Source organism: Carassius auratus, chromosome 36 (assembly GCF_003368295.1).
Source record: "Carassius auratus strain Wakin chromosome 36, ASM336829v1, whole genome shotgun sequence".
NCBI lineage: Eukaryota > Metazoa > Chordata > Actinopteri > Cypriniformes > Cyprinidae > Carassius > Carassius auratus.
In genome coordinates this window covers 12,894,439-12,916,531 of record NC_039278.1, presented here as the reverse complement: position 1 = coordinate 12,916,531, position 22,093 = coordinate 12,894,439, and the positions used below count along the sequence as shown (strand labels likewise).

Sequence of the window (22,093 nt, the reverse complement as noted above, 5' to 3'; positions counted from 1 at the left end):
AAGTATACCATAATGAAATCATAGTAGATTCCAAAATGTTACACAAATTGTTCAACTTTTTTTCATCGTCATAAATTAATTAGCTGAATAACTGTTTTGCCTTATCCTGGCAGTTCATTGGTTTGTGTTCACTGGTAATTTCTCTGTCTTGTTTACACACTCACCTTGTCTCTATCTCTGTGTGTGTTCCCTCGACAGGCGAGGACTTCGCAGTGGTTCAGCAGGAAATAATCATGATGAAAGACTGCAAGCACTCTAACATTGTGGCCTATTTCGGTAGTTACTTAAGGTATAGTAATGACCACTTTCTTGACCACTCTTTTACTGTTTCTGCTTTCTCCTTCACTTACTCCTCCTTTCATTCTCTCTCCTCCTGCTCTGTGAGTTCCTTTTCCTGTCTAAGGTTGTTGAGTTGACACTGTGCTCTCTGTTGGTTGGGTCTCTCAGCTGCACTGCAGGAACAGCCACTGTGACTGCAGCACCTCTGTTTCTGCTAATTTTAAGATTTAGAACTAACTAGATATTCCAGGATTCGGGTATCAAGAAAGCTTGTAGATCTTTGATCAAGGGTGCAACAGGACTTTATGATGTTTTCTTAAAGTTTGGTGGTACATGATACAATCATTGCCCATCATGGATGTACAGTTTGATAGTTTCAAGACTAGAAAGGAAGAGGTGATGCATTAACTTTGAAGCACTTTTTTGGATGTAAACTTTTTTTTTTTTAATGAAAAATGTTTCAAAACGTTGGTTGTTAGGACATTTTTTTTTTTTTTATAATTGTTTATTATTATATTTTTTTTGCTTTAGTAGAATGTTTAGCTACAGTGATAAAGAAGATTTGTATTTTTTATTTGTAGAACAATACAAAAAAAAAGATTGTTATGATGATGCACTAACAATAGAGATCTGTGTATCTAGATGTTCTGGAAGATTACTGAGCATAAATGTAAAGGTTGTAAATGTTTTCTTGGGTAGCTTGTTGAACATCTTATGCATAACTGATATAATTCCTGTATGCGTATTTTTATCTATTCCCAACAGTTCTTAATATGATTTTATTACAGTAGTCTCTTGTAAACATCTTAAACTTAATGGCATTAAATTGTGTGTACAGTGTCCTGGTACAGTGTCACATATTTGATGTTACAAACTGAGGAAAAATGATTTTATAAATACTATGTGTAAAACGAATGTAATATTTCATAATATTACAGTTCTTTTGATCAAATAGATGTAGCCTTTGTGAGCATAAAAAAATACAAAAGTCATAATTATAATTCATAAATAAATTCTACTGACCCCAAACACAAACTTTTGAACATTATACTGTACATGTACATATATATATATATCCTATTATAGTGGTTTGTCTCTGGTCAGCAGTATCTCTCTTAATATTAGTCTAGACATTAGTGCAAGGCACCTTACAGAAACAGAGAAGGCTGTTTTTGATAAAAGAAGGTTGCTTGTGACTTCTGACTCTGTCTCCTGCTTGCTGTGTCATGACCCAGAAAAGTGTGCATCCTTTCACTCTCCCTGTGGTGCTGCCAGGGGACTATTTCGAGACACATCGATTGAAATATAATTTGTTACTGTTTTTCTTTCTTTGGCTTTTCAGGAGGGATAAATTATGGATATGTATGGAATACTGCGGGGGAGGTTCATTGCAAGACATATATCACGGTAAGATACACCATATAAAGGTAAACAATCAACTGCAACACTAACTCCAACTCACTCAGTGGTCAGTATTTCAATGCAATGCAATACCTCCTTTCCATTCATTATTTAAAGGAATAGTTCACCCAGAAATGAAAATTCTGTCATCATTATTCATCTTTGTTGTTCAACACCATATGAGTGTATTTCTTTAGATTTTAAGAATTGAATTGGTCAGTTTTCTTTCAATGCAATACTTTTCCGTGAGGCTTTCGAACTTCCAAAAGTGATCTATATGACCTTTGGAGTCAAAACACAAACTGTTCAGAATGTGTTCCATGTAAAAAAGAAAGTCTGAAATGACATGACGGTGAGTAAATAATAACTAATGCTTTGAAAACGCAAAGCTTTGAAAGAAATTCCGATGCCAATTTTTACATAAATAGACTTTCCTCTCTTCCAATTAACAATTTGATTCTTGACAGATGGCCTAAATATACAAATATTTTCTTACGCTGTTGGAAAGTGTCCCTCTGTGTGTTCCCAGGAGATAAATTTAGCAGAGCTCTGTAGAGTGGCCCTGTCAGATCATTAGAGCTCATTTTCACGGCAGCTGTCGGCAGTTCTGCAGTTCTCTCTGAGCCTCTGCGCGGGGTGGGGGTTGTGCTTGGGTGTGGGGTGGTGGGGGGCGGTAGATGGTGTTATAGTGCTAACATATTAGCTTAGTGCCCAGGCTCACATCCCACGTTATCAACCCCCTGCTGCAACGGCTGCACTCAACTACTGGGTCGAAGGCTGATTAGAGCCGAGGCCGACCGACTCAAGTCCTCCTACACACAGATAGAGAAAGACACAAAAGAGACATGAATAAAGTTTTAAATAAAAAAACTCTAAGTAACTCTCGGACCTAGTGAATAATCAAGAAAAAGGAATGTGAGGTGCAACAGAGGACATACTGGACATTTCTGTTGAAGGGATGAATGCCTCTACAGCTGTCTGAATGTAAATAGAGGAAAAAAAACATTGTAAAAAATGTATTATATTAATCAAAAGTCACAGTGAAGGCAGTTATTATGTTCTAAACGATTTATGTTTAAAATGAAAGCTGTTCTTTTGAACTTTATATTCATACAAAAAAAATAAAAATAATTACCAACCCCAAACATTTAAACAGTAGTGTAATTCACTTAAAATAAGGGGTGCACGATAAATATCGGCCAATGATTAATGTGCATTTACACAATGACTAATGTGTAAAGCCGGTTATCTAATCAGCTGTAAATTCCATCAGGTGCATGATTTCACATAGAGCAGCTGTTACTACACGGAGCCGTTGTTAACTGACAAGCTGCACAAATCCACGTACATTAGCACCATTGATTTGCGCATCTTCTCAGTTAACAGCGGCTCTGTGTAGTAACAGCTGCTCTATGTGAAATCACGCACCTGATGGAATTTACCGCTGATTAGAGAACCGGTTTTACTGACGAGATGTACATTATCATCCCATATTTATCGTGCACCCGTGCTTAAAATATTAAAACTTGCATAGAAACAACTTTCCTTTTCAGATGACATCACCAGGCCCTCTTATTTTCCAACCCATTGGAAATGCATCGTACTTCAAAAGTAAAATGGGTTGTGGACACCATTTCATAATTTTAAGCCTGTCTCTTCCTCTCTCTTCCTTCAGCCCCTTATTATTATTTACTCCTTCCCATTAGCACATTTTCTGTTTTTTGTGACATTTTAATAAGAAATAAAAGTCTGTTGACTTAAAGAAGATTAGCTGCTCTGCTGAAGTGTCAGAGGCTTTGAACCGTCAAACATTCTGCATAGTTTCGGAGAACAGAAATGAGTTTCTCAGACCCTCTCAGGCGGCTTTTCAGTTTTCTTTAGTAATGTTTCAATTCTTTTTTTTTTTTCAATCAGTAGTCCATTTAGAGTTGTAGAATAATTAAGCACTCTTTTTGGTCAGGTTGGACATGCAATCAAATACATTGTTCCTTGCGTTCTTGATAATCTTGTCTCAATATGTTCTGCTGGGTAAAGCCCATAAGTAGTGCTTTTGTCAAACATTCTTTCCAATATGACACGGGAAGTATCAATGTTATATGTGTTCTCTTGATTTAAAGGGAATGTGCTGAAGTTATTTATACACACTTTTTTATTGTAGACAGCTCAATTACATTCAAGCTGTTTAACTAATATTGTAATGTGAAAGGGATTTTCATAGATGTTTTTTTTATTATTATTATAATAATACTGCTAATGTACACTAAATATGTCTCCACAGTTACTGGGCCACTAACAGAATCACAGATAGCATATGTAACTAGAGAAACCCTTCAGGTAAGCCATTTTACTGGACGTTGTTTTGACAACCAAAGCAATCTGCTATGACCATGGAAGCTGCTTTTGAATTTTTAATGGTCGACATGTTGACAGATATTCCATTTCTTCCCTTTCTATCTCTAAAAAGCAGTTTTTGAGATGATTATGGATTAAAATAAGTTTTTAATATATATAATTTTTCCTTTAAGGGTTTATTTTACCTACACAACAAAGGAAAGATGCACCGAGACATAAAGGTACCATCATTTATTTCTGATTTATTCTAACTTTTGAGTGTCTTATATAAAAGTGTCTTTGTGGCAAGGAATTTATTGGTTTTCGAAGATTCCGAAGTCTGACACATTCATTTTTACATTTCATCTCTCAAATTTACCAGTAATACATGTCTCCAAATAGTTGTTCTGCTCTTATATTAAAGTTTCATTTGTTGTTGTTTTTTATTTGAAATAGGGTGCCAATATTTTATTGACGGACAATGGTTACATCAAGCTAGGTAAGAAGATAACTATGGTGTTATTTCCCTGTCAAATGTCGAGAGCGCATTATTGTAGCGCGAAAGTACATTAATATAATGCGCGAGCTCGAATCTTTCTGCTCGCGCGTGGAATATAATGTACCCGAGCGCGAATCTCTCTGCTTGCACGTGGGAATTGGGCGCGCCCTCTCAGATACACATTGCTCTTGGAAGAAAACGCGACATCGTACATGGAATCTTATTGGTTGATATTGAACCGCACATGGAACACATGGAATAAGTTCATAAGTACAATCAAGACTGAAGTTGAATCATTATATTAAAGTACTTTCGCGCTACAATAATGCACTCTCGAAATTTGACAGGGAAATAACGCCATAGATAACAGACTGACTTTCTGTTCTGTAAAACTTTTAATCTGTTAAAGATAAGGTTACTTGATATTATTACCACCTCAAATCATGTGTAAATAGTGTTTTCGTGACCACCTCAAGTTGTCACATTTGATCTGCTGTGGAATTACACAGGTCTCAAATGTCATAATTCATTGGTAGTGTCACCTGTACACACATATGAGAGTTGTTTGTGGGATTGTAGTAAATATCTTTTGTTTCTTTTCCTTTGCAGCTGATTTTGGTGTATCTGCACAGATCACAGCAACACTAGCTAAAAGAAAATCCTTCATCGGGACTCCTTATTGGTATACAGCAGTTTTTTCCTAGCCTTATTGTGCCACAAACACACCTTAGCATCATGAGTGATGGTATGGTCTGTAACCCATGCTTACAGGATGGCCCCAGAGGTGGCTGCCGTGGAGAGGAAAGGAGGATACAATCATCTGTGTGACATCTGGGCTGTGGGCATCACCGCCATTGAACTAGCTGAACTGCAGCCTCCAATGTTTGACCTTCATCCAATGAGGTGAGGGTGTAAACAGCAGTATGGATCTGTTCCAGTTCAGAAAGTGCTGAATTTTTAGCTTTATCCTTAAAAAAAAAAAAAAGGGTATTGTAGTGACAGCAAATACATATTTTCATATTTTCACACTTTCATTTGACTCAACCAATGCGTGAGAAAACAGTTCTTTTCAGCATTGTTATTATTATTTTTTTTTACAAATGTTCAGTCAAGTCATAAAAACCATTCTCTTATTTATAATAGTTTTACAAAATGAATCTACTTATAAGAGGACATGACATTGATTCCCAACTCCACCTATTGTATTAATCACAGAACACTGGGCAGTGAAATTATATCAATGTTTCGAACTAAAAATGTTTTAGTTTTCCATATTTCCTTGCATAACCAAGCTGTTTTGTTTGCTTGTGCCAATACAAACTTAACTTTTCCCTCCAGGGCTCTGTTTTTGATGACGAAAAGCAACTTTCAACCCCCCAAATTAAAAGACAAAGTTAAATGGTAAGTGATAATTACATTTTCAAGCAATTATTAGGATACCTTGGTGTATAAAATCCTTGATACCAACAGGGATTTCAGTTTCAGTCTATGGTTTATATGCCCAATTCCTTAATTTCATTCATCACAGATGAAATTTAGGCCAAGCACTCTCATTTGCCCTAAACAGTTGCTTTTATGAATTTTGATAAGGTCAGACTTTACATTCTCTTATCTTGTCATGTTATGAATCTGGTCAGGTCGTCTTCAGAGTAGTTTCTTCTTCTCAGTTCATTCAAATTAGCTTAATTACATTTAGAGTTAACAAACTGCACGTCCTCACGGTCTGAAATTGTCCTTACATGTGAGATTTATGGAGACTCTTCTCTATGTTCTGAAGGACCAACAATTTCCACATTTTTGTGAAGTTGGCCTTGACGAAAAATCCAAAGAAACGGCCACCAGCTGACAAGTTATTGCAGGTAGGAGGGGCCTTTTTTGCATCTTCTAATTTTTAGGTTTATAATGTTATTGAATTACATTTGTTATATTTTGTTTCATATATATATATATATATATATATATATATATATATATATATATATATATATATATATATATATATATATATATATATATATAAACAAGGCAAAAGTAGAATTGTATACAATTTATAATATACTTTTTTATATTTTATATATATCTTTCAAGACTCTTTACTGACAGAGGACACATTATATACCTTTAAAGAACATCTAACATTGCCATTTCAACCATCTACTCCCCAGCATCCCTTTGTATCCCAACCGTTAAGTCGTATTTTGGCGATTGAGCTGCTGGATAAAGCGAACAACCCTGACAACTCGTCCTACACAGACTTGGATGATGACGACCCAGAGCCGGAGGTACAGTATATCTCCCTGTGTGATTCTCAGTGTTCTCACCGATATCACTTCAAGAATGACGGCCCCCTCGGGACTATTATTCACAAGCAGAGCCCAGAAAACGGCAGCTGATAGAACCGACACGTTAGCCTCTCAATCCTACGAGCCGAGACGTCAAGTTTAACGAGCCCCATGAGTTAATATATTCAGTATGTCGAGCCTTTTATTGAGGTGGTATTTTTCAATAGCTTGCTTTCTTCATTATAAGCCTGTAATAGCTGTATTAATGCCAGTAATTCATTTCGATTGTCTCTAAAGTTTATATGCTGGCATCTCATCCGGTTGTTCTACAGAGCTACTTCTGCTGATAAAGATTTGTGAAATCTTTCACAGTTCCCCAGCGAGATTGAAGAGTTTTTAAAAGGACGTAGTTTTCCTTCATTTCAACTCTTCCTGTTCTACCCATTTCCCCAAGCTTCCATTCATTCTCACTTCCTCTCTTATTTATTTTCCCCCTCTCCTGCTCTTGAAGTTTAAATACAGAGGATTGTTTTTACCAGTCTCTCCTCTCTCCCGGCGAGTCCTTCGCTTTGCAGCTCGCAGAAAGGTATCAGGGATGTGCGTGTGTGTGTGTGTGAACACCTGGAAATGTTTTGATTAATAAGTGTTTATGTAGTGGTGATGACTTTATTATGATTTGGTGTTATGAGTGTTGTGTTCCTTTATTTTCACCTTTTTACATAGTTTTTTGTTCAGAAGTGTTCATAACCTAGACAAACGTGTTTGTGCATGACGTTTGGTTTCTTGTTTTCTCAAGTGGTTGTGAAGTCAAATTTGTGTGTGCGTTACACAGGTATGCCAAAGGATGTTTTAGGAAGTTTTGCGCTCTTGTTGGATTTTTGATCGGAGTGTTGATTCCTCAAAGGGTTGTTTTCGGAAACGGAAGCTCAGTTCAGAAGCCAGATTTGGATCCGTTGACAAGAGATTTTTGTCTGGCCTCTTTGTGCTGAGGTTTGCTTCAAGGGTTTAACAGAACATCAACATCAAAGAGCTTTTAGAGAATGCGTCATAGAATACAAATAATGTTGAATATTGACCCCCAATCAAGGAAAATAATAATACAATTTAATTTTGATATTTAAATTGAAGTTTATTTTTATTATTATTTTAATTTTGAGTTGGTTATTCTCATTTTCATTGAATGTCATTTAGTAAAATAGTGATGATAATTATGTGGACAAAATCAATAAAAAATCACTATGCAACAAAAAATTATATAATAGAAATACTTTCTAAATATAAACTGAATTTAAAGTACTAGATAAATAGGTTATGTATGTTAATGTAAGTTGTTCATTTTGTTTATTCAATTTTGTTCATTTGTATGTTCATTTTATTTGATTTTCTTTTGAAACCTGGCAAGGCAATGTATATACAATGTACATACATTTGCCCACTTACAAAGAAATGAAGGGTCTGTTATTTTTGTGGTAGGTTAATTTTAACGGATAGAGAGAATATCAAGCCAAAACTAAATAAAAAAATAAATTGATTTGAATTTCAGAGAATCAAATAAGTATTTGATCCCCTAGCAAAACTTGGTGGAGAAACTTTTGTTGGCAAGCACAGAGGTAAGACTTTTCTTGTAGTTGGTCACCAGGTTTGCACACATCTCAGGATGGATTTTGTTTCACTCCTTTTTAAAGATTCTTTCTAAATCCTTGAGGTTTCTTGGCTGTCGCTTGGCAACTCAAAGTTTCAGCTCACTCCACAGATTTTCTAGAATTAAGGTCTGGGGACTGGCTATAGGCCACTCCATGACCTTAATGTTCTTCTTTTTGAGTCACTCTTTTGTTGCCTTGGTGGTATTTTGAGTCATTGTAATGCTGGAAGACCCATCCTTGACCCTCCTTCAGTGTTCTGGCTGAGAGAAGGAGGTTCTCATCCAGAATTTTACAGTGCATGGCCCCGTCCATCGGTCCTTCAATGCGGTGAAGTCTTCCTGTACCCATAGCAGAGAAACAGTCCCAAAGCATAATGTTCCCACCTCCATGCTTTACTTTAGGGTTGCTGTTCTTGTGGTCATAGTCAGCATTTCTCTCCCTCCAAACACAGCAAGTCGAGTTGATGGCAAATAGTTAAATTTTTTTCTCATATGACAACAGCACTTTCTCCCAAGCCTTCTCTAAATCATTTAGATGTTCAGGCGGGCCTGCACATGTGCCTTCTTGAGCTGGGGGACCTTGCAGGCACTGCATGATTTCAACTCATTGCGACATAGTGTGTTACCAATGGTTTGCTTGGCAACTGTTGTCCCAACTGCCTTGAAATCATTAACAGGCTCCTCCTGTGTAGTTCGGGGCTGATTCCTCACCTTTATCATGACCGTCCTTTCCTCAGGTGAGATTTTGCATGGAGCTCAAGACAGAGGGTGATTAATAGTTATTTCCATTTCCGAATATTCACACTAAAACTGCCAAACAAAGGCAAAAACCTTAACTTGCTAGAGTGTGAAACTAAGTAAAATGACTTTATACAATTAATTAAAGGTAGTACACTGGAAATTTAACAGTTAGATGTTTTGGTAATGAAAATGATCTACATTAAAAAATGTGAGCTCAAACGTTATTTTGACCCCTATTTTGAAGTTAATGTAGTCTGACTTTGCATTGCATTGTCTGCAAATGTGAGAAGTCACACCAAGGCAAAAGGCAGTAACTTCTATATTATCAATATTTGGTTGCTGATCACCATTTACCAAATCGTTATAGTAACACCTGTATAAAATCTAGTGATCATGGGCTGTCTCATACAAGCTATTGCATATAACAATGTGACCGTATTAATTAATTAATAAAGTGAATACTGTGGATAACAATTTGTTTGCTATCTTCAGTAACGTAAAAGCATGCTAGACATACAGTAGCATAATTGCTTTTATATTGCTTTGTATGAAATAGCCTAACCTAAAAGAACGACTTGTGGATGGATGTGAATGCCAACAAGTGGGAATAATGCTCAGAATACTTGAGGATTAAACATCTTCGATGACATTCATCGCCATGGATTGATTTTATCAGGTTACAAGAAAAGGTAGGATATGGATTTAATAGCGAACTGTTAGTAGGCTACTGGTTTTATCATGATTGATCATGCTAGCAATGGCATTCGAGTCTACACGCGTCCAACTATTAGTGACAGACAGGTGAAAAATCTGCAAAAAAAAATTTTCTCATGTCTTCAAAGGTTATTCACCATTACATATTGCTGCCAATGTATCTAGTCTTTACAGTGCTTTGCGGCAGACTTTAATGGACAGTATAACAATGGCAGAACACCGTATGAATCTTAAACTGCACCGTAAATTCACATTGATGCACAGCTAAATGAAGTCAGAACGATGTAACTCAATTTTTGCATTCCAAACAAAGTGAACTGGTGTTATACGGTGCTCTGCCTTGGTTTCCCCGGGGCTTTTCGAAGTAACGGTTGAGACGACCCGTTATTTTCTTGGAAAAACAATAAAATTTACTCAGGATACTTATACACATGATAAAGGATGTCCTAAATGTCCCAAAAATATCAATAACTCATTTTCGACAAAAATCAAAGTTACGGTCTTTTGCCTTTGCACGGCAGAACAGTTGTCTCCTCCTCAACAAGCTTCTTGCTGATGGTTTTGTGGCCCATTCCAGCCTTGTGCAGGTCTAACCTTGTGTCTGACCTCCTTTGACAGCTCTTTTGTCTTGGCAGTGGTGGTGGGAGAGGTTTGAATGGAAGATGCACGTTCTATGGACTGGTTTCTCTTATACTCAGAACAAGATGACATTAGGAGTAATTTCTAAAAGTCACAGGACTAATCTGTGTTCCTCTTGGTCAAGGAACCAAATCTTGGTAGGGGATCAAATACTTATTTTACTCACTGAAATGCGACTCAATTAATAACCTTTATATAATGTTTTTTTCTGGATTTTTTGTTGATATTCTGTCTCTATCCATTAGAATAAACCTACCATACCAATTATAGACCCTTAATTTTTTTTGTAAGCGGTCAAACTTACAAAATCGGCAAGGCATCAAATAATTATTTTCCCCAGTGTATAAATAGTCTATAATACATAATGATTTAAAGTAAATTTTTAGGACTATTTTTAGGACCACTTTTGAGTTTATAATACAATTTTGCAATATATTAATTAGAATCCAGGTTGGAAAAAGTTTTTTTTTTATTAGTATTATTATTTTTTTATTAAAGAACAAATAAGCAAACATGTTCTTGACTGGCATTTTTTTATTTTTATAAAGTTAATATTCTGGATTTATTTGCAATTTATATACTTGTGTATCTTTTTTGGAAAGCATAAATAGTATCTTTTAGTGACCGTACCATGTGACCCAAGTGCTAAGAGGTGTGATAGAATATTCACAGGCATCCGCTGAGAGAAGGGCGCAGTGTTTGGCATGCTGTCTATTTCTATTTCAGAGCCCTGCTGTGTCCTTGTTGTCTGAAGGTCGTGCGTCTGTTCCTCTGTCTTATCTCTCCTCATCACATCTACTTCAGCACTGCCGCTTTGAAACTGAAGTGAAGGATGTCCTTCAGCGACTATTTTGCTTCCTGGACCTGTTCAGGATTCACATGTCTCTGTGTGTTTGTGTGGTGCTTTTGCATGTGTTTCCATATCCACATGCATGTGTGCATCCGTACTTGTGTGTGTATGTCGCTGATGGAAGGTGTTCTCTGATTCGTTAATGACAGCAAACTTTTCAGGGTAGTCATCAGGGACCCAGCAGTCAGATGCCCAATAGGTTGTAATGATTTTCTCTTAGGCTGCAGTGAGACAGGACAGATAGGGATTCAGAGGGTCAGCATCAAGACCCCTGCTCTTATCAGAGAGTGATGCCTGGCATGTATTTTTAGCTTCCAGAGTTTGCCCTCCTCTGAGTCTCTGGCGATGTTACTAAGTGATATCTGAAGTGTAAGCATTTAAGCCGCTCTTGTCTTAAACGTATTGATGGGTGCTGATTTTGCTGATGGGTTGTTTTTATCTCAATTGGGCCTCTGATCTGCTAAGAATGGCACACTGATACGCAAGCTATCGATTGAGCACAGCTACAATCTTGAGTTTTTTGCTTGTAATGTAGTTTACATATAACAGTGATCGACCGATACTGGGGTTTTCCAGTAACTAACGCTGATATTTAGAGAGCAGTATGACCCGACGAACTGCGTAATGCATTGAAATAATGGCAAATTAAGTGTAATTTTGCTGGAATTAAATAATACATAACAATACATTTTATATAATATCGAATCAAAATTTACAGATTCAAGGGTGAACCGAATGAAAACCCATCAGTATATATCTGGGTTATGTTCTATTCCAAAATCAAAACAGAATATATATGTACAATATTTGTTTATTTATAAAAATAACATTTTGGATTAACAGGATCATTTTTATTGCAATGCATTAATGTTGTAAAAATAGTGCAATAATAAATAATTTATTATATGTTTTGACTCTACTACAACTATGTAGGACTTCGTTTAGGCATGTAAACTGCTAATTACCTATAAACCTCATTAGTACTCGAAATAACTTGGAGATTAACTGTTCTTATAGACTTTATTTACTGGTATGTATTTATTTGTACTCTGTGTGTGTGTGTGTTTCTTTTTCTCCCTAGCCTCCAGTGTCTGTTCCACATCGGATTCGCTCAACAAGCCGTACCAGTCGGGAAGGAAAGACTCTGTCAGAGATTAACTGTGAGTGTTTGTTGGATTTCTCCCCTGGGCAGACCTGACAGGTGCTCCCGCTCTCCTGAGCATGGCTGAGTGAATTTCACAGCCTCAGTTCTTCAGCGAATAAATCTGTCTGCAGGAGGATACCAGAAATTCTCTCTCATGATCTGTCTGTCAGTATCTGAAGGGGGATTTTTTAGATTCTGTATCATACCTAGCAGATATATATGTATGCTGACTTAAAGTAACGTGTGGTTTTGAGTGAACATGCCAACATGAATACCTAAATTCAGACACCAGTGATATTTACTCACCCTTATGTCATTACAAACCCATGTGCTGATTCATTTCTGTGCACTACGGTAAAACTAGGACTGTTCCTTTAATAATGTTCTTGTTTTCTTACAGTCGGTCAGGTGAAGTTTGACCCTCCTTTAACAACAGAGACAAAACCACATCATGAACCGGTGAGCATCATCTTACTGCTGCTTGGGGCTTTCTCCGATTTGAAATTAATTATGGGAGATCAGCCAATCAGAAAACACTTGATGCTTTAGAACTTTACATCACACTGGCTCCATTCCAAAACCTAGTGAGCTTTGTAAGGAATCTGGAAAATTAGAAAGCTCCACATAGTAACACAAATAGCTCAAACTGCTAACAGTCAGTTAAGCATAAAACTGGCACTCGTGTCACTTATAATGAAAAAAAAAAAAAAGAAAAAACATGGTTTCTGAAATAAAACAGGCTTATTATAATAATACATATAATGATGATGATGCATAAAAACAAACAGAACTCTGTAGAAGACTAAATATTGTGTAGATTCATACACATTTAATGACCCTGATTGTTTTAATTGATTCAGTTTAGTACTAATTGCAAATCTCTTATGTAGAATCTATATTTTTTGCCTAGTCTTGTATTTTGTATTGATTTTTTTTCTCTAAGCATGTTTCATATTGGCTTCTCAATGAAGCATAAATGCGATGTTACAAAAAATGTGCTATCTTAGTTTGTCTTAATTTGGATTCTTACCTTTTAATAACAGCCTTGTCTATGACCCCTCCATAGGGAGCTAACTAGGTTTTGAAACAGAGCAACTCCGTCATGTCAAGCTTAGTTTGAAATCGCAAGGCTGTCTAGCCAATCACATTGCTCATGACTGCGTATAGCGAACACTTCCAAATGATTTTTCCTATAAACTGATACTTCCTATTATTTAACGTTTTTCTTTTGGACACCTCAATCCCTGCTCGTCTCCTGACAACAGCTTGTTTTCTCTCACACGTGTTTGACTGCTGTGCATTTGAGACGTGTCTCGCACTCTCACCGCTGTGATAATTGAAAGGTTAGATGCTGCTTTCCATGGCATCTAATCAATAAGACTTCCTTTAAGCGCTGCAGAAAAATGCAGCGTTGACTCATCTTTGTCTCATTTGAGCACTTAGAGTTTCTCGTGTTGTAACAGGATTTGTCATCCTTTTATAAACCAGATCATTTTTTAACAGCAGGGCATCAAATTAATGTCGATTCCCATTGTAGCTTCATGCTTCTGATGCCATCTTCTGAATAGAACCTCGGATCTGAAGAACCTCACATCCCCGCACGCTTTGATTTTCTTTTTATTTTCTGGATTCACGTCACGTTGCCCTACTGTTTCTAAAGAAGCAGTACATAATTGCTGCAACTAGCGGGTCTTTAAGGCTGTTGAAATCACATTTGAAACCATGAACTCAAGCGATAAACAGCATTTTTGTTGATTTCCATTGCATTTAAAACAGTCACAACATGCTTCTATCTAATATATGCTTACAAAGGCTGCATTTGTTTTTTTCAAATTAAATGATCACTTTTTAAAATAATTGTTTTCTTTTTTTAATGTATTTTACATTTACATAATGTACATAATCCTTCAGAAATCATTCTAATGTGATTTTGAATTCAGGTGGGCATGTCCTTTGCAAAGACCTCTTTACCCAGCACCACAGGGGCATCACGTGTGTGTGTGTGTGTGTGTGTGTGATTAACTGAAATTTCTTGGTCCTTTTACTAAACAGCCCGACACTGACGATTTTTTGGACTGTGCCGAAGAAATATACTACACTGCAAGATCTAATCTGGTATTTTTTTGTTTGTATTTTACTCTATATTTGTCTTCGCCTCTCCTATCTTTTTTTTTTTTGGTCTTTTCCATAGCATCTTATCCGCTTCGCTGCGCTTGTGTAGTGTACTCATCCTCCCATTTGTGACTTTCATTTCTTTTGTTCATTTCAATGCCATTAATTTGGCCTTATCTTATTTAGATCATGTCAGTCTGTGTCTTTTCATCTTGCCTGTATATAATATCAGTGTTATTGCCTCTTTCTCTGTACTGGATCATGTTTTGGGGGTATTTGGGGCTTCATTTAAAAACGCATCCCTCGAAGTCGATATGTTGCTGCACTTTTCAGTAATCAAAAGCACTTTGAAATTGCAAAGCAAAGCATTTTATGTAGTCGAGGCCTCTGAGGGGCTTTATTTTTAGGGCTTGTCACAATCAGACACATCTTGAAAGTGAGCGAGAGCGAAGGAGAGGGAATGGAGAGCGAGAGATTAGGGTTAGACCGATGGAATGGATGTTGAGTGGGGAGTTGAGAAGCCGAGCGAATGGGGAAAAACAAGGAAAGAGAGAGAGAGGGAAAATAAAGAGTCTGGAGTGCCTGTGCATGTCCCACAGGGATGGTTAAACCAAAGTGCTCTGCAGGTCTGTGAGTGAGGGGGAAAACATTGCTTCAGCAAGCAATGCTTTGCCCAACAAACCCAGCACACACAGTCTGTTTGAGGCATCAGCTAATTCTCCAGCAGGGACACAACCTCACCGCTCCATTTCAACGCCAGTTCATTGTGAACACCTACAGAGCTAAACAGTATCTGTGTACTCAATTCCAGTTGTCCCTCTTTCGTACCTCTGTTTGCATACTGAATTGTGATTTGTCTTTGTTTGCATCTATTGAGCTGCATTTCAACTTCAATGATTGTGTGTTGGTTTCCATACACCGCTGACATGAGTGTCATTAAAAAAATAAAGATTCATTCAAAAATTGTGTATTGCTTGGAGACGCATGACAGTTCGTCTTTGGCTTTAATCGGTAATATTTGCATTGGCAAAACTGAGCAAAAACAGACAATATTGTGTCTAAGACATAACACAATATTAAGCAATAAAGTGCTTATTTATTGAACTGTTGTACATCAGTATCACATTTGCGCTCATGCTATTTCGGACAAAAACAGCACTTTTGTGATATTGCTTGATAAGACAAAAATTCATCTTCAGTGTTAGGGAGATATAACTGAGTTCTATAGGCTACATCATGTAGAGAGTTGCTGTCCTGCATCATATTCATCACCATTCAACTGAATAGATGTGTTTGGCTTGAAGCGACACTGTACAGATTGATCGGTGTATGACATCAAAGTCCTGCGAGAGCTTGTAGAGAGCAGACGTCTCTGCATGCTTTCCAATCACTCTCGCGGTACTTTGATGTCAAACACTGATCGGTCTGCGCAGCGCCGCTTCAAGTGGAACACACCTTATGAAACCAATGAACTAATTAGCTAGATGTTAAATACATTTTTTGCGATATGTTATATAAAGGCAAAAAAGTGCTGAATATACATGCATACATGGGGGGCGGGGGGGATTTTTATTAGCTTTTGCCCATTTGACAGTGACAAGGAATTATTGGATAATGATGTTGCATAGTTTGCCAAAAGCCTCATGTGGTTAGGCCTGTGCAGAGAAATGTTTTTCCCTTTTTCATCTTTTTGCGTTTTTGAGGCTTTCTTGAGTGACACCTCATCCATCTGGTCTGAAGCCCACACACTGAGGTGGCACAGCGAATCTCATGCTTGGAATCGGTGTTTCTGACTGCCTATGAAGAAACCAAAGGGAGGGAGATGAAAGAAGATGGCGAGAGAAGCATCGAAGCAGATAGTCTGGGATGTTCTGTTAGCTTTTTCTCTCTCCATCACTCTTTCTGAAAAGCCTCCCATCAGCAGAAAAGCAGCATAAGGATAAGACAGTTTGCTGTGCGAAGGAAATTTGGTTTGTTAATCTGCAGGACAAAATCAATGAGGTTTTGCATGGCTGAAAGGTGTATACTAGAGAGGGGGGGGGGGGGGGTGTTTGAGCTATAGAGGTATGGAAGCAGCAAGAAGAGAAAGAAATATTCAAGAGAGTTTGAGAGAAAGAATGTCCTCAGAATTAATCATCATAAACCTGATTATTATAGCAAAATCCTCTGCCAGAACATTTCCTCTAATGGATGAAGCACTGCAGCCAACTTCCCTTTTAAAAAAATAAGACACACCCTTTCCCTTAAAAGAATATTCCAGTAGCTCATTTTTGGTTACCACATCTATGATTCATTGCGATTACTTAAGTGCATATATTCAATCTTACACATTTGTTGCAATACAAATAGCATTATCAGAAATCTATAACATTCAAAACCTGATTAATAACATTTATACAATTAATAAATTGACATCATATAACAAGACATTATACTGTCATTTTAATTCAATGAAATTAAGTAGTAGTAATAATAATAATAGGTATAATGTTTTGTAGACATGCAATTATTTATTCTATTTTATAAAAAAATACATAAAAAATACATTATTTGTTATTGGTTACTGATATAGATGTTTGGTCTATGTATATGCAGGTCACAACCCTTCCGTGTCTTGTCCTGGTATTCTCATGTGGATAGCAAGTTAAATTAACCTTGTTTAATTTTTCAGCTGGCCATGATGTGTGAAATTACTTTAGCTCCACATCCAACTTCCTTTATGAGATTAGATTATTTACTGTAAACATGTTTTCTCCACACACTGAGGGATGTGTTGAAATTGTTGTGGTAATCGACAGCATGCCACAGGTAGTAGTTAGGGCGAAAACAACGCCATATTCCTAAAGTTGCACTTTTTCAGTCTCTTTTTCAGTCTCACCGAGTTGCCAAATTTTATAGATACTGCCTCTGTTTTATGATTCTATTAATTCTTGAGCAATAAGCTATTTCAAGTCTTTGCCTGCTTGAATGATCATATTGGAAAGTGGGAGGAGAGGTAGCACATGGCCCAGTCCTCCCACAATGCTCTAATTAAGAGTACAACGTTGATTCTTTTCCAGAAATCTTCTGCAGTCAACATGTTTAATTGTATTTCATCACAAAAAGTGAGAATTGAACTTTTACAGTATTGAAAATATATATATATATATATTTTTTTTTCGTCCCCCAAAAATGATCTGGGCAATCTTTACCCACCCTCGTGTCTTTTCAAACATGTATGTATATTGTTTTTTATTCCGCTGAACACAAAAGATGATTTTTTTATTTTTTTTATGTCTCTGTGTTTTTGTGTATAAAAGGAAAGTCAATGTTAATTTGGAACCCATTAACTTTTACTGAAGGCAGAACACATTCTTCAAAATATCTTTTTGAGATTCCAGAGCCCAAAAAGGAAAGGGACTAATGAAAACTGACAAACTAAGAAAAGAAACCAAAGATGATTGTGGCAGGAGCTGTGTGCTTGCTTGCTAATATAAAGCTATAGCTTTATACGCCGTAGATGAATGATCATCTAATCATCCCTTCCATTGTTTTCATTCACTAATAGACCTTGAAATCCAAAACCATTATGAAACTGCATGTGTGGATTAAATTGTAAACAACACTAGTTGTGAACAAATAACCTAGAGTTTATAATTGCTGAACCTGATGTGCCAGCACCTTGTCACACCTGTCTTACCATTCATGTTGTCTTTACATGCATCTTTTAACATATTCATGAATGTAGCCAAAGCTCTGTGTAAACATACCCGCATATTTAAATCTCTAGATGAAGATATACTGTGACTTTCTGTCTTTTTTTTGTTTCTTCAGGATTTACAGATGGATTATGAGGAGGAATCCCCTAAAGGCTCCATCCTGGGAGGAAATAAGTAAGTTTTAAATTAATTAAAAAGTTTTAATTAAATTTTAATAAATTAATTAAAAAGTTAGGCAATAAAAATTAAATCCACCTTATAGTACATAAATAATAAAACACTTCAGTAGCATAAAACTTAAATAACAAAACATGTATACATTTTTGTAAATTAATTTAAAATATTTAACAATTATTTTCTGTATCTTTTTATATACGTTATCTTCTTTTAATGCATGCTGCAGAACCTTTATAGAGCCATAGAATCTGAAAACCGTGGGTTTGAGGAAACACTGCATCATCATGTTGTCAGCTTGATGTATTGTATATCAAGCTGTGTATGTTTTTGTTTCCCTGTATTCATGAGAAAGTTCATTCAGAGGTAAAGACACATGCAGGGTTTGTTCATGATGTGTGTGTGTGTGTGTTTATCCATACACCCATTTATCTCACACCTGACATTGCTGTCTTACTAGTGTGGCATTTCATGTTCCATGTAGCTTGTGTGGGATCTATATGACTGTTGTTCATTTATAATGTACACACCCGTGCCTTGTTGACAGTTTTTGCCATATAGTGAACAGAAGGTCGAGTGGCAGTGAAACCATTCCCTCTGTGTTTGTGTGAGCTCCTATGTGTGTTCTCAGAGGTGTTGCTCTCAGCTCTCGTCAACAGATGGGTCCCGAGCACTTTCGAGAGACACCCCCTCAGCATCACAATACATGTATATGAGCTCTCATCCACTCCCATTCAGTCATTTTCATGCACGGATGCAGAAATCAGCCTCTGTAAGGTTGAGGATAGACTCCGTAGCTGAAATAGTGGAATAGTATTGTCAGTATGAATGGTCCAGGTGCCTTTACTCTTTAGGTTATTGAATGCAATGAAACGAGAGGGCCACCCTCGCCTTAAAGGTAGAAATATAGCTATTTAATGACAAATTACAATGTTGCAGTATTTATTTATTTATATTTGGTTATTTTTATTTTATATAAAAAAAAAGAACTCCGTGTTCTTCCTTAGCTTTATGATGCAAAAATCCATCATTGTATTTTCTCTTGCATATGGTGCACGGAAATGTAATTTCCACATCTAAATTTTTGTAAGAACTACACAATGTGCAACATTATCATACAGTATCTATTGTAATTTAGTCTTGTTCAAGTGATGTTCAGCCAGTCAAATTTCATAGTTTGTGTATATTGGTTTTGGTCTGTGTAAATCTTATAGTTTTCAAGAAATGTAATCAAAGTAATGATGTCATAATTACAATTAGATCTTTCTTGTGCCTATTTACATACTGAATTATGGTCGGTCAGTTATTCTTTGCATGCAACAGAATTAATTCCAGGACATGTTGTGTTTTTTCTGTTTAACTGATGCAGAAACAAAACCTAAAACTTCTCGTGCTGCCTTGCAGGAACCGGTATTTTCTTGAGGAAACGTGACGCTTTTTTATCTACTGATTATTCTTGTATTTTAAATGCATTTTAGTCCAGAAAATCTTTAATATTCAATCATTTAAGTGCAGTGTATATAAACAACTTTGGAACAGAGGTTCCAGACAGCTGGAAGCAGACATTCTCTTAAAATTGAACAGCTAAACATTGGACTGTTTCCTGGTGTCACTGTAGACAAATTAGCTGTAAATGCTTTTTTATTTAGCCTCAAATCAATGAACGCTAGTGGATCCCTAGATGTGTTCTAAAATTGTTCATCATGTGTTTTCACTTGTGCTTTGCCATGAAAGACTCACCTGTTATGTACCATCTCTCTTTTTTTACAGGAGCCTCTTGAAATCTGTTGAAGAGGAGCTGCACCAAAGGTATGATGCCGTTGCTTTGTGTACTTCACTCCTCTGCTCTTTCATAGCTTTTTTTTTTCTTCGGCTTCCTCTCTCTCTATCGTTCTATCTTTTTGCTGCTCTGTTGAACTCTACCCGTACATCTCTCTCTCTCTCTCTCTCTCTCTCTCTCTCTCTCTCTCTCTCTCTCTCTCTCTCTCTCTCTCTCTCTTTGCATAGATGGTTTTTCATCTGATCAATATTTGATGTGACCTAACCTTGCCCTTTTGTGCTTGTCCAAGTGGAACCAAAGACTGATTTGCTTGGCAGTGCTGTGTTTGGGGATATGTGTTATTTTTTGCCACAGTATTAGTTTTCCATTCCTCGAGGGGAAATCAACCAGTTAGTCCCTCTAAATTAAATTTCCTCCAGATGCATGTCTAGATTGGTTTTTGGGATAGTTCTGTTATTAATTCACGCATTAAAATTTAGTTTTAAGTGGCCACCTTTAAAGGTAATGTCACTCAATCATCCTAAATCGCTGGATTATACATTATGTAGTTATGTAAGTGTATCTAAATGTTCACTTTGATATCATGATGTGTATAGGCTCATTCATGCAGGACATGCTCTTGTGATTATAAACAACTAGCAAAGTGAAATGGAACATCTTGAAACAAATTTCACGGCATCTTACATGATGCTCATCATAGCATGAGACACCCAAAGAGTCTAGTTAGTGCACATTTACATAGAATAACAGTGAAAAACTACTCCGAATGCCCTGTGTGAACGGCCCGTTAAAATTTGATCTTACCTTTGGGAAGTCGAGCAAAGTGTTGCTGCTTCAAATTGATAATCTTTCATCAATCAATCATTGAATGAGCACCGCAACCTTTTCAATCCTCATTAGGGGGCATGATGCTCATTTGGAGGATGATGATGAGGGTGACGATGAAGGTGATGATCATGATGATGAATTGCAACAGTAAGTTCCTCCTGATTCTATAGCCGATCTCTTCCTGCTGCTCTAGAGGTTAAAACGCCTAAAGATCACGATGCACTGGCAACATTTTGGTGTGAATACAAATACATTTTAATATTTTTTTCATCGTCCTTTAATGACACACGTGAATATTTTTCCATTTTGAGTTCTCTTTCGTTTCAAATACTGTTTTAAATGTCATCTGAAAATGTTTCCAGTATATCATGGCCTTTTAGTCTAATGGGAATCATTCTTTCATCCGTTTTCTTTTTGCTAGACACATCATCTCTTTTCTCCTTTATTTAGCAATGCAATGTCTAGCAGGCGTTTTAGAATGTTGCGGTTCCTCCAAGTGCCACTTTAGCAATTTTTCCAGGTTCAAATGCAAGTTCAGATCCATGAAACTTAGCCCTCTCTTAGTGATGCTGACAAGCTTTCTTCTACATTTAAAGGAATAGATCACTCAGAAATAAAAATGTTGTCATTATTCTTTCATCCTCCTGTTTCAAACTGAATGCTGCTGTAAGTGGCTACCAAAAAACACAATGTAAGAAATCAACATGACATTTCATCTTTTTCATTGTTTTCCATTCTTCATAAATGTTCTTTGAATTTTCCACGGAAAACTGTCAGCATACATGTTTGAAATAACGTGAGGCTGAATAAATAATAAAAGCATTTTCATTATAGAGTGAATTATTCCTAGTGCATTTGATTGCATGTTTGTTTGTTGTCTGTTTCCTGTCCTATATTGTACCCTGTTGGTCCAGTGTCAGATGAAACTAATCAAAGAGGTTTATTCACATCCTGTTAATGCTCTCAAATTATATTTGTT

General features: G+C 36.6%; 1 protein-coding gene across 6 annotated transcripts in view; it reads left to right on the top strand.

Annotated features, from left to right (window-relative positions):
- LOC113055300 (mitogen-activated protein kinase kinase kinase kinase 3-like) overlaps positions 1-22,093 on the top strand; it is a 56,340-nt gene that overhangs the window by 26,576 nt on the left and 7,671 nt on the right. The window contains exons 3-19 of one of the 6 annotated variants that reach the window (XM_026221488.1): positions 199-289; positions 1,622-1,686; positions 3,959-4,014; positions 4,206-4,253; positions 4,468-4,510; positions 5,120-5,192; positions 5,282-5,413; positions 5,849-5,911; positions 6,288-6,369; positions 6,676-6,792; positions 7,304-7,378; positions 12,460-12,538; positions 12,923-12,981; positions 14,575-14,637; positions 18,448-18,506; positions 20,277-20,315; positions 21,187-21,261. In XM_026221488.1, the coding sequence (XP_026077273.1) occupies positions 199-289; positions 1,622-1,686; positions 3,959-4,014; positions 4,206-4,253; positions 4,468-4,510; positions 5,120-5,192; positions 5,282-5,413; positions 5,849-5,911; positions 6,288-6,369; positions 6,676-6,792; positions 7,304-7,378; positions 12,460-12,538; positions 12,923-12,981; positions 14,575-14,637; positions 18,448-18,506; positions 20,277-20,315; positions 21,187-21,261 (1,219 nt within the window). The remainder of the gene's footprint in view (positions 1-198; positions 290-1,621; positions 1,687-3,958; positions 4,015-4,205; positions 4,254-4,467; positions 4,511-5,119; positions 5,193-5,281; positions 5,414-5,848; positions 5,912-6,287; positions 6,370-6,675; positions 6,793-7,303; positions 7,379-12,459; positions 12,539-12,922; positions 12,982-14,574; positions 14,638-18,447; positions 18,507-20,276; positions 20,316-21,186; positions 21,262-22,093) is intronic. The other 5 variants (XM_026221486.1, XM_026221489.1, XM_026221490.1 and 2 more) reach the window with 5 other exon arrangements.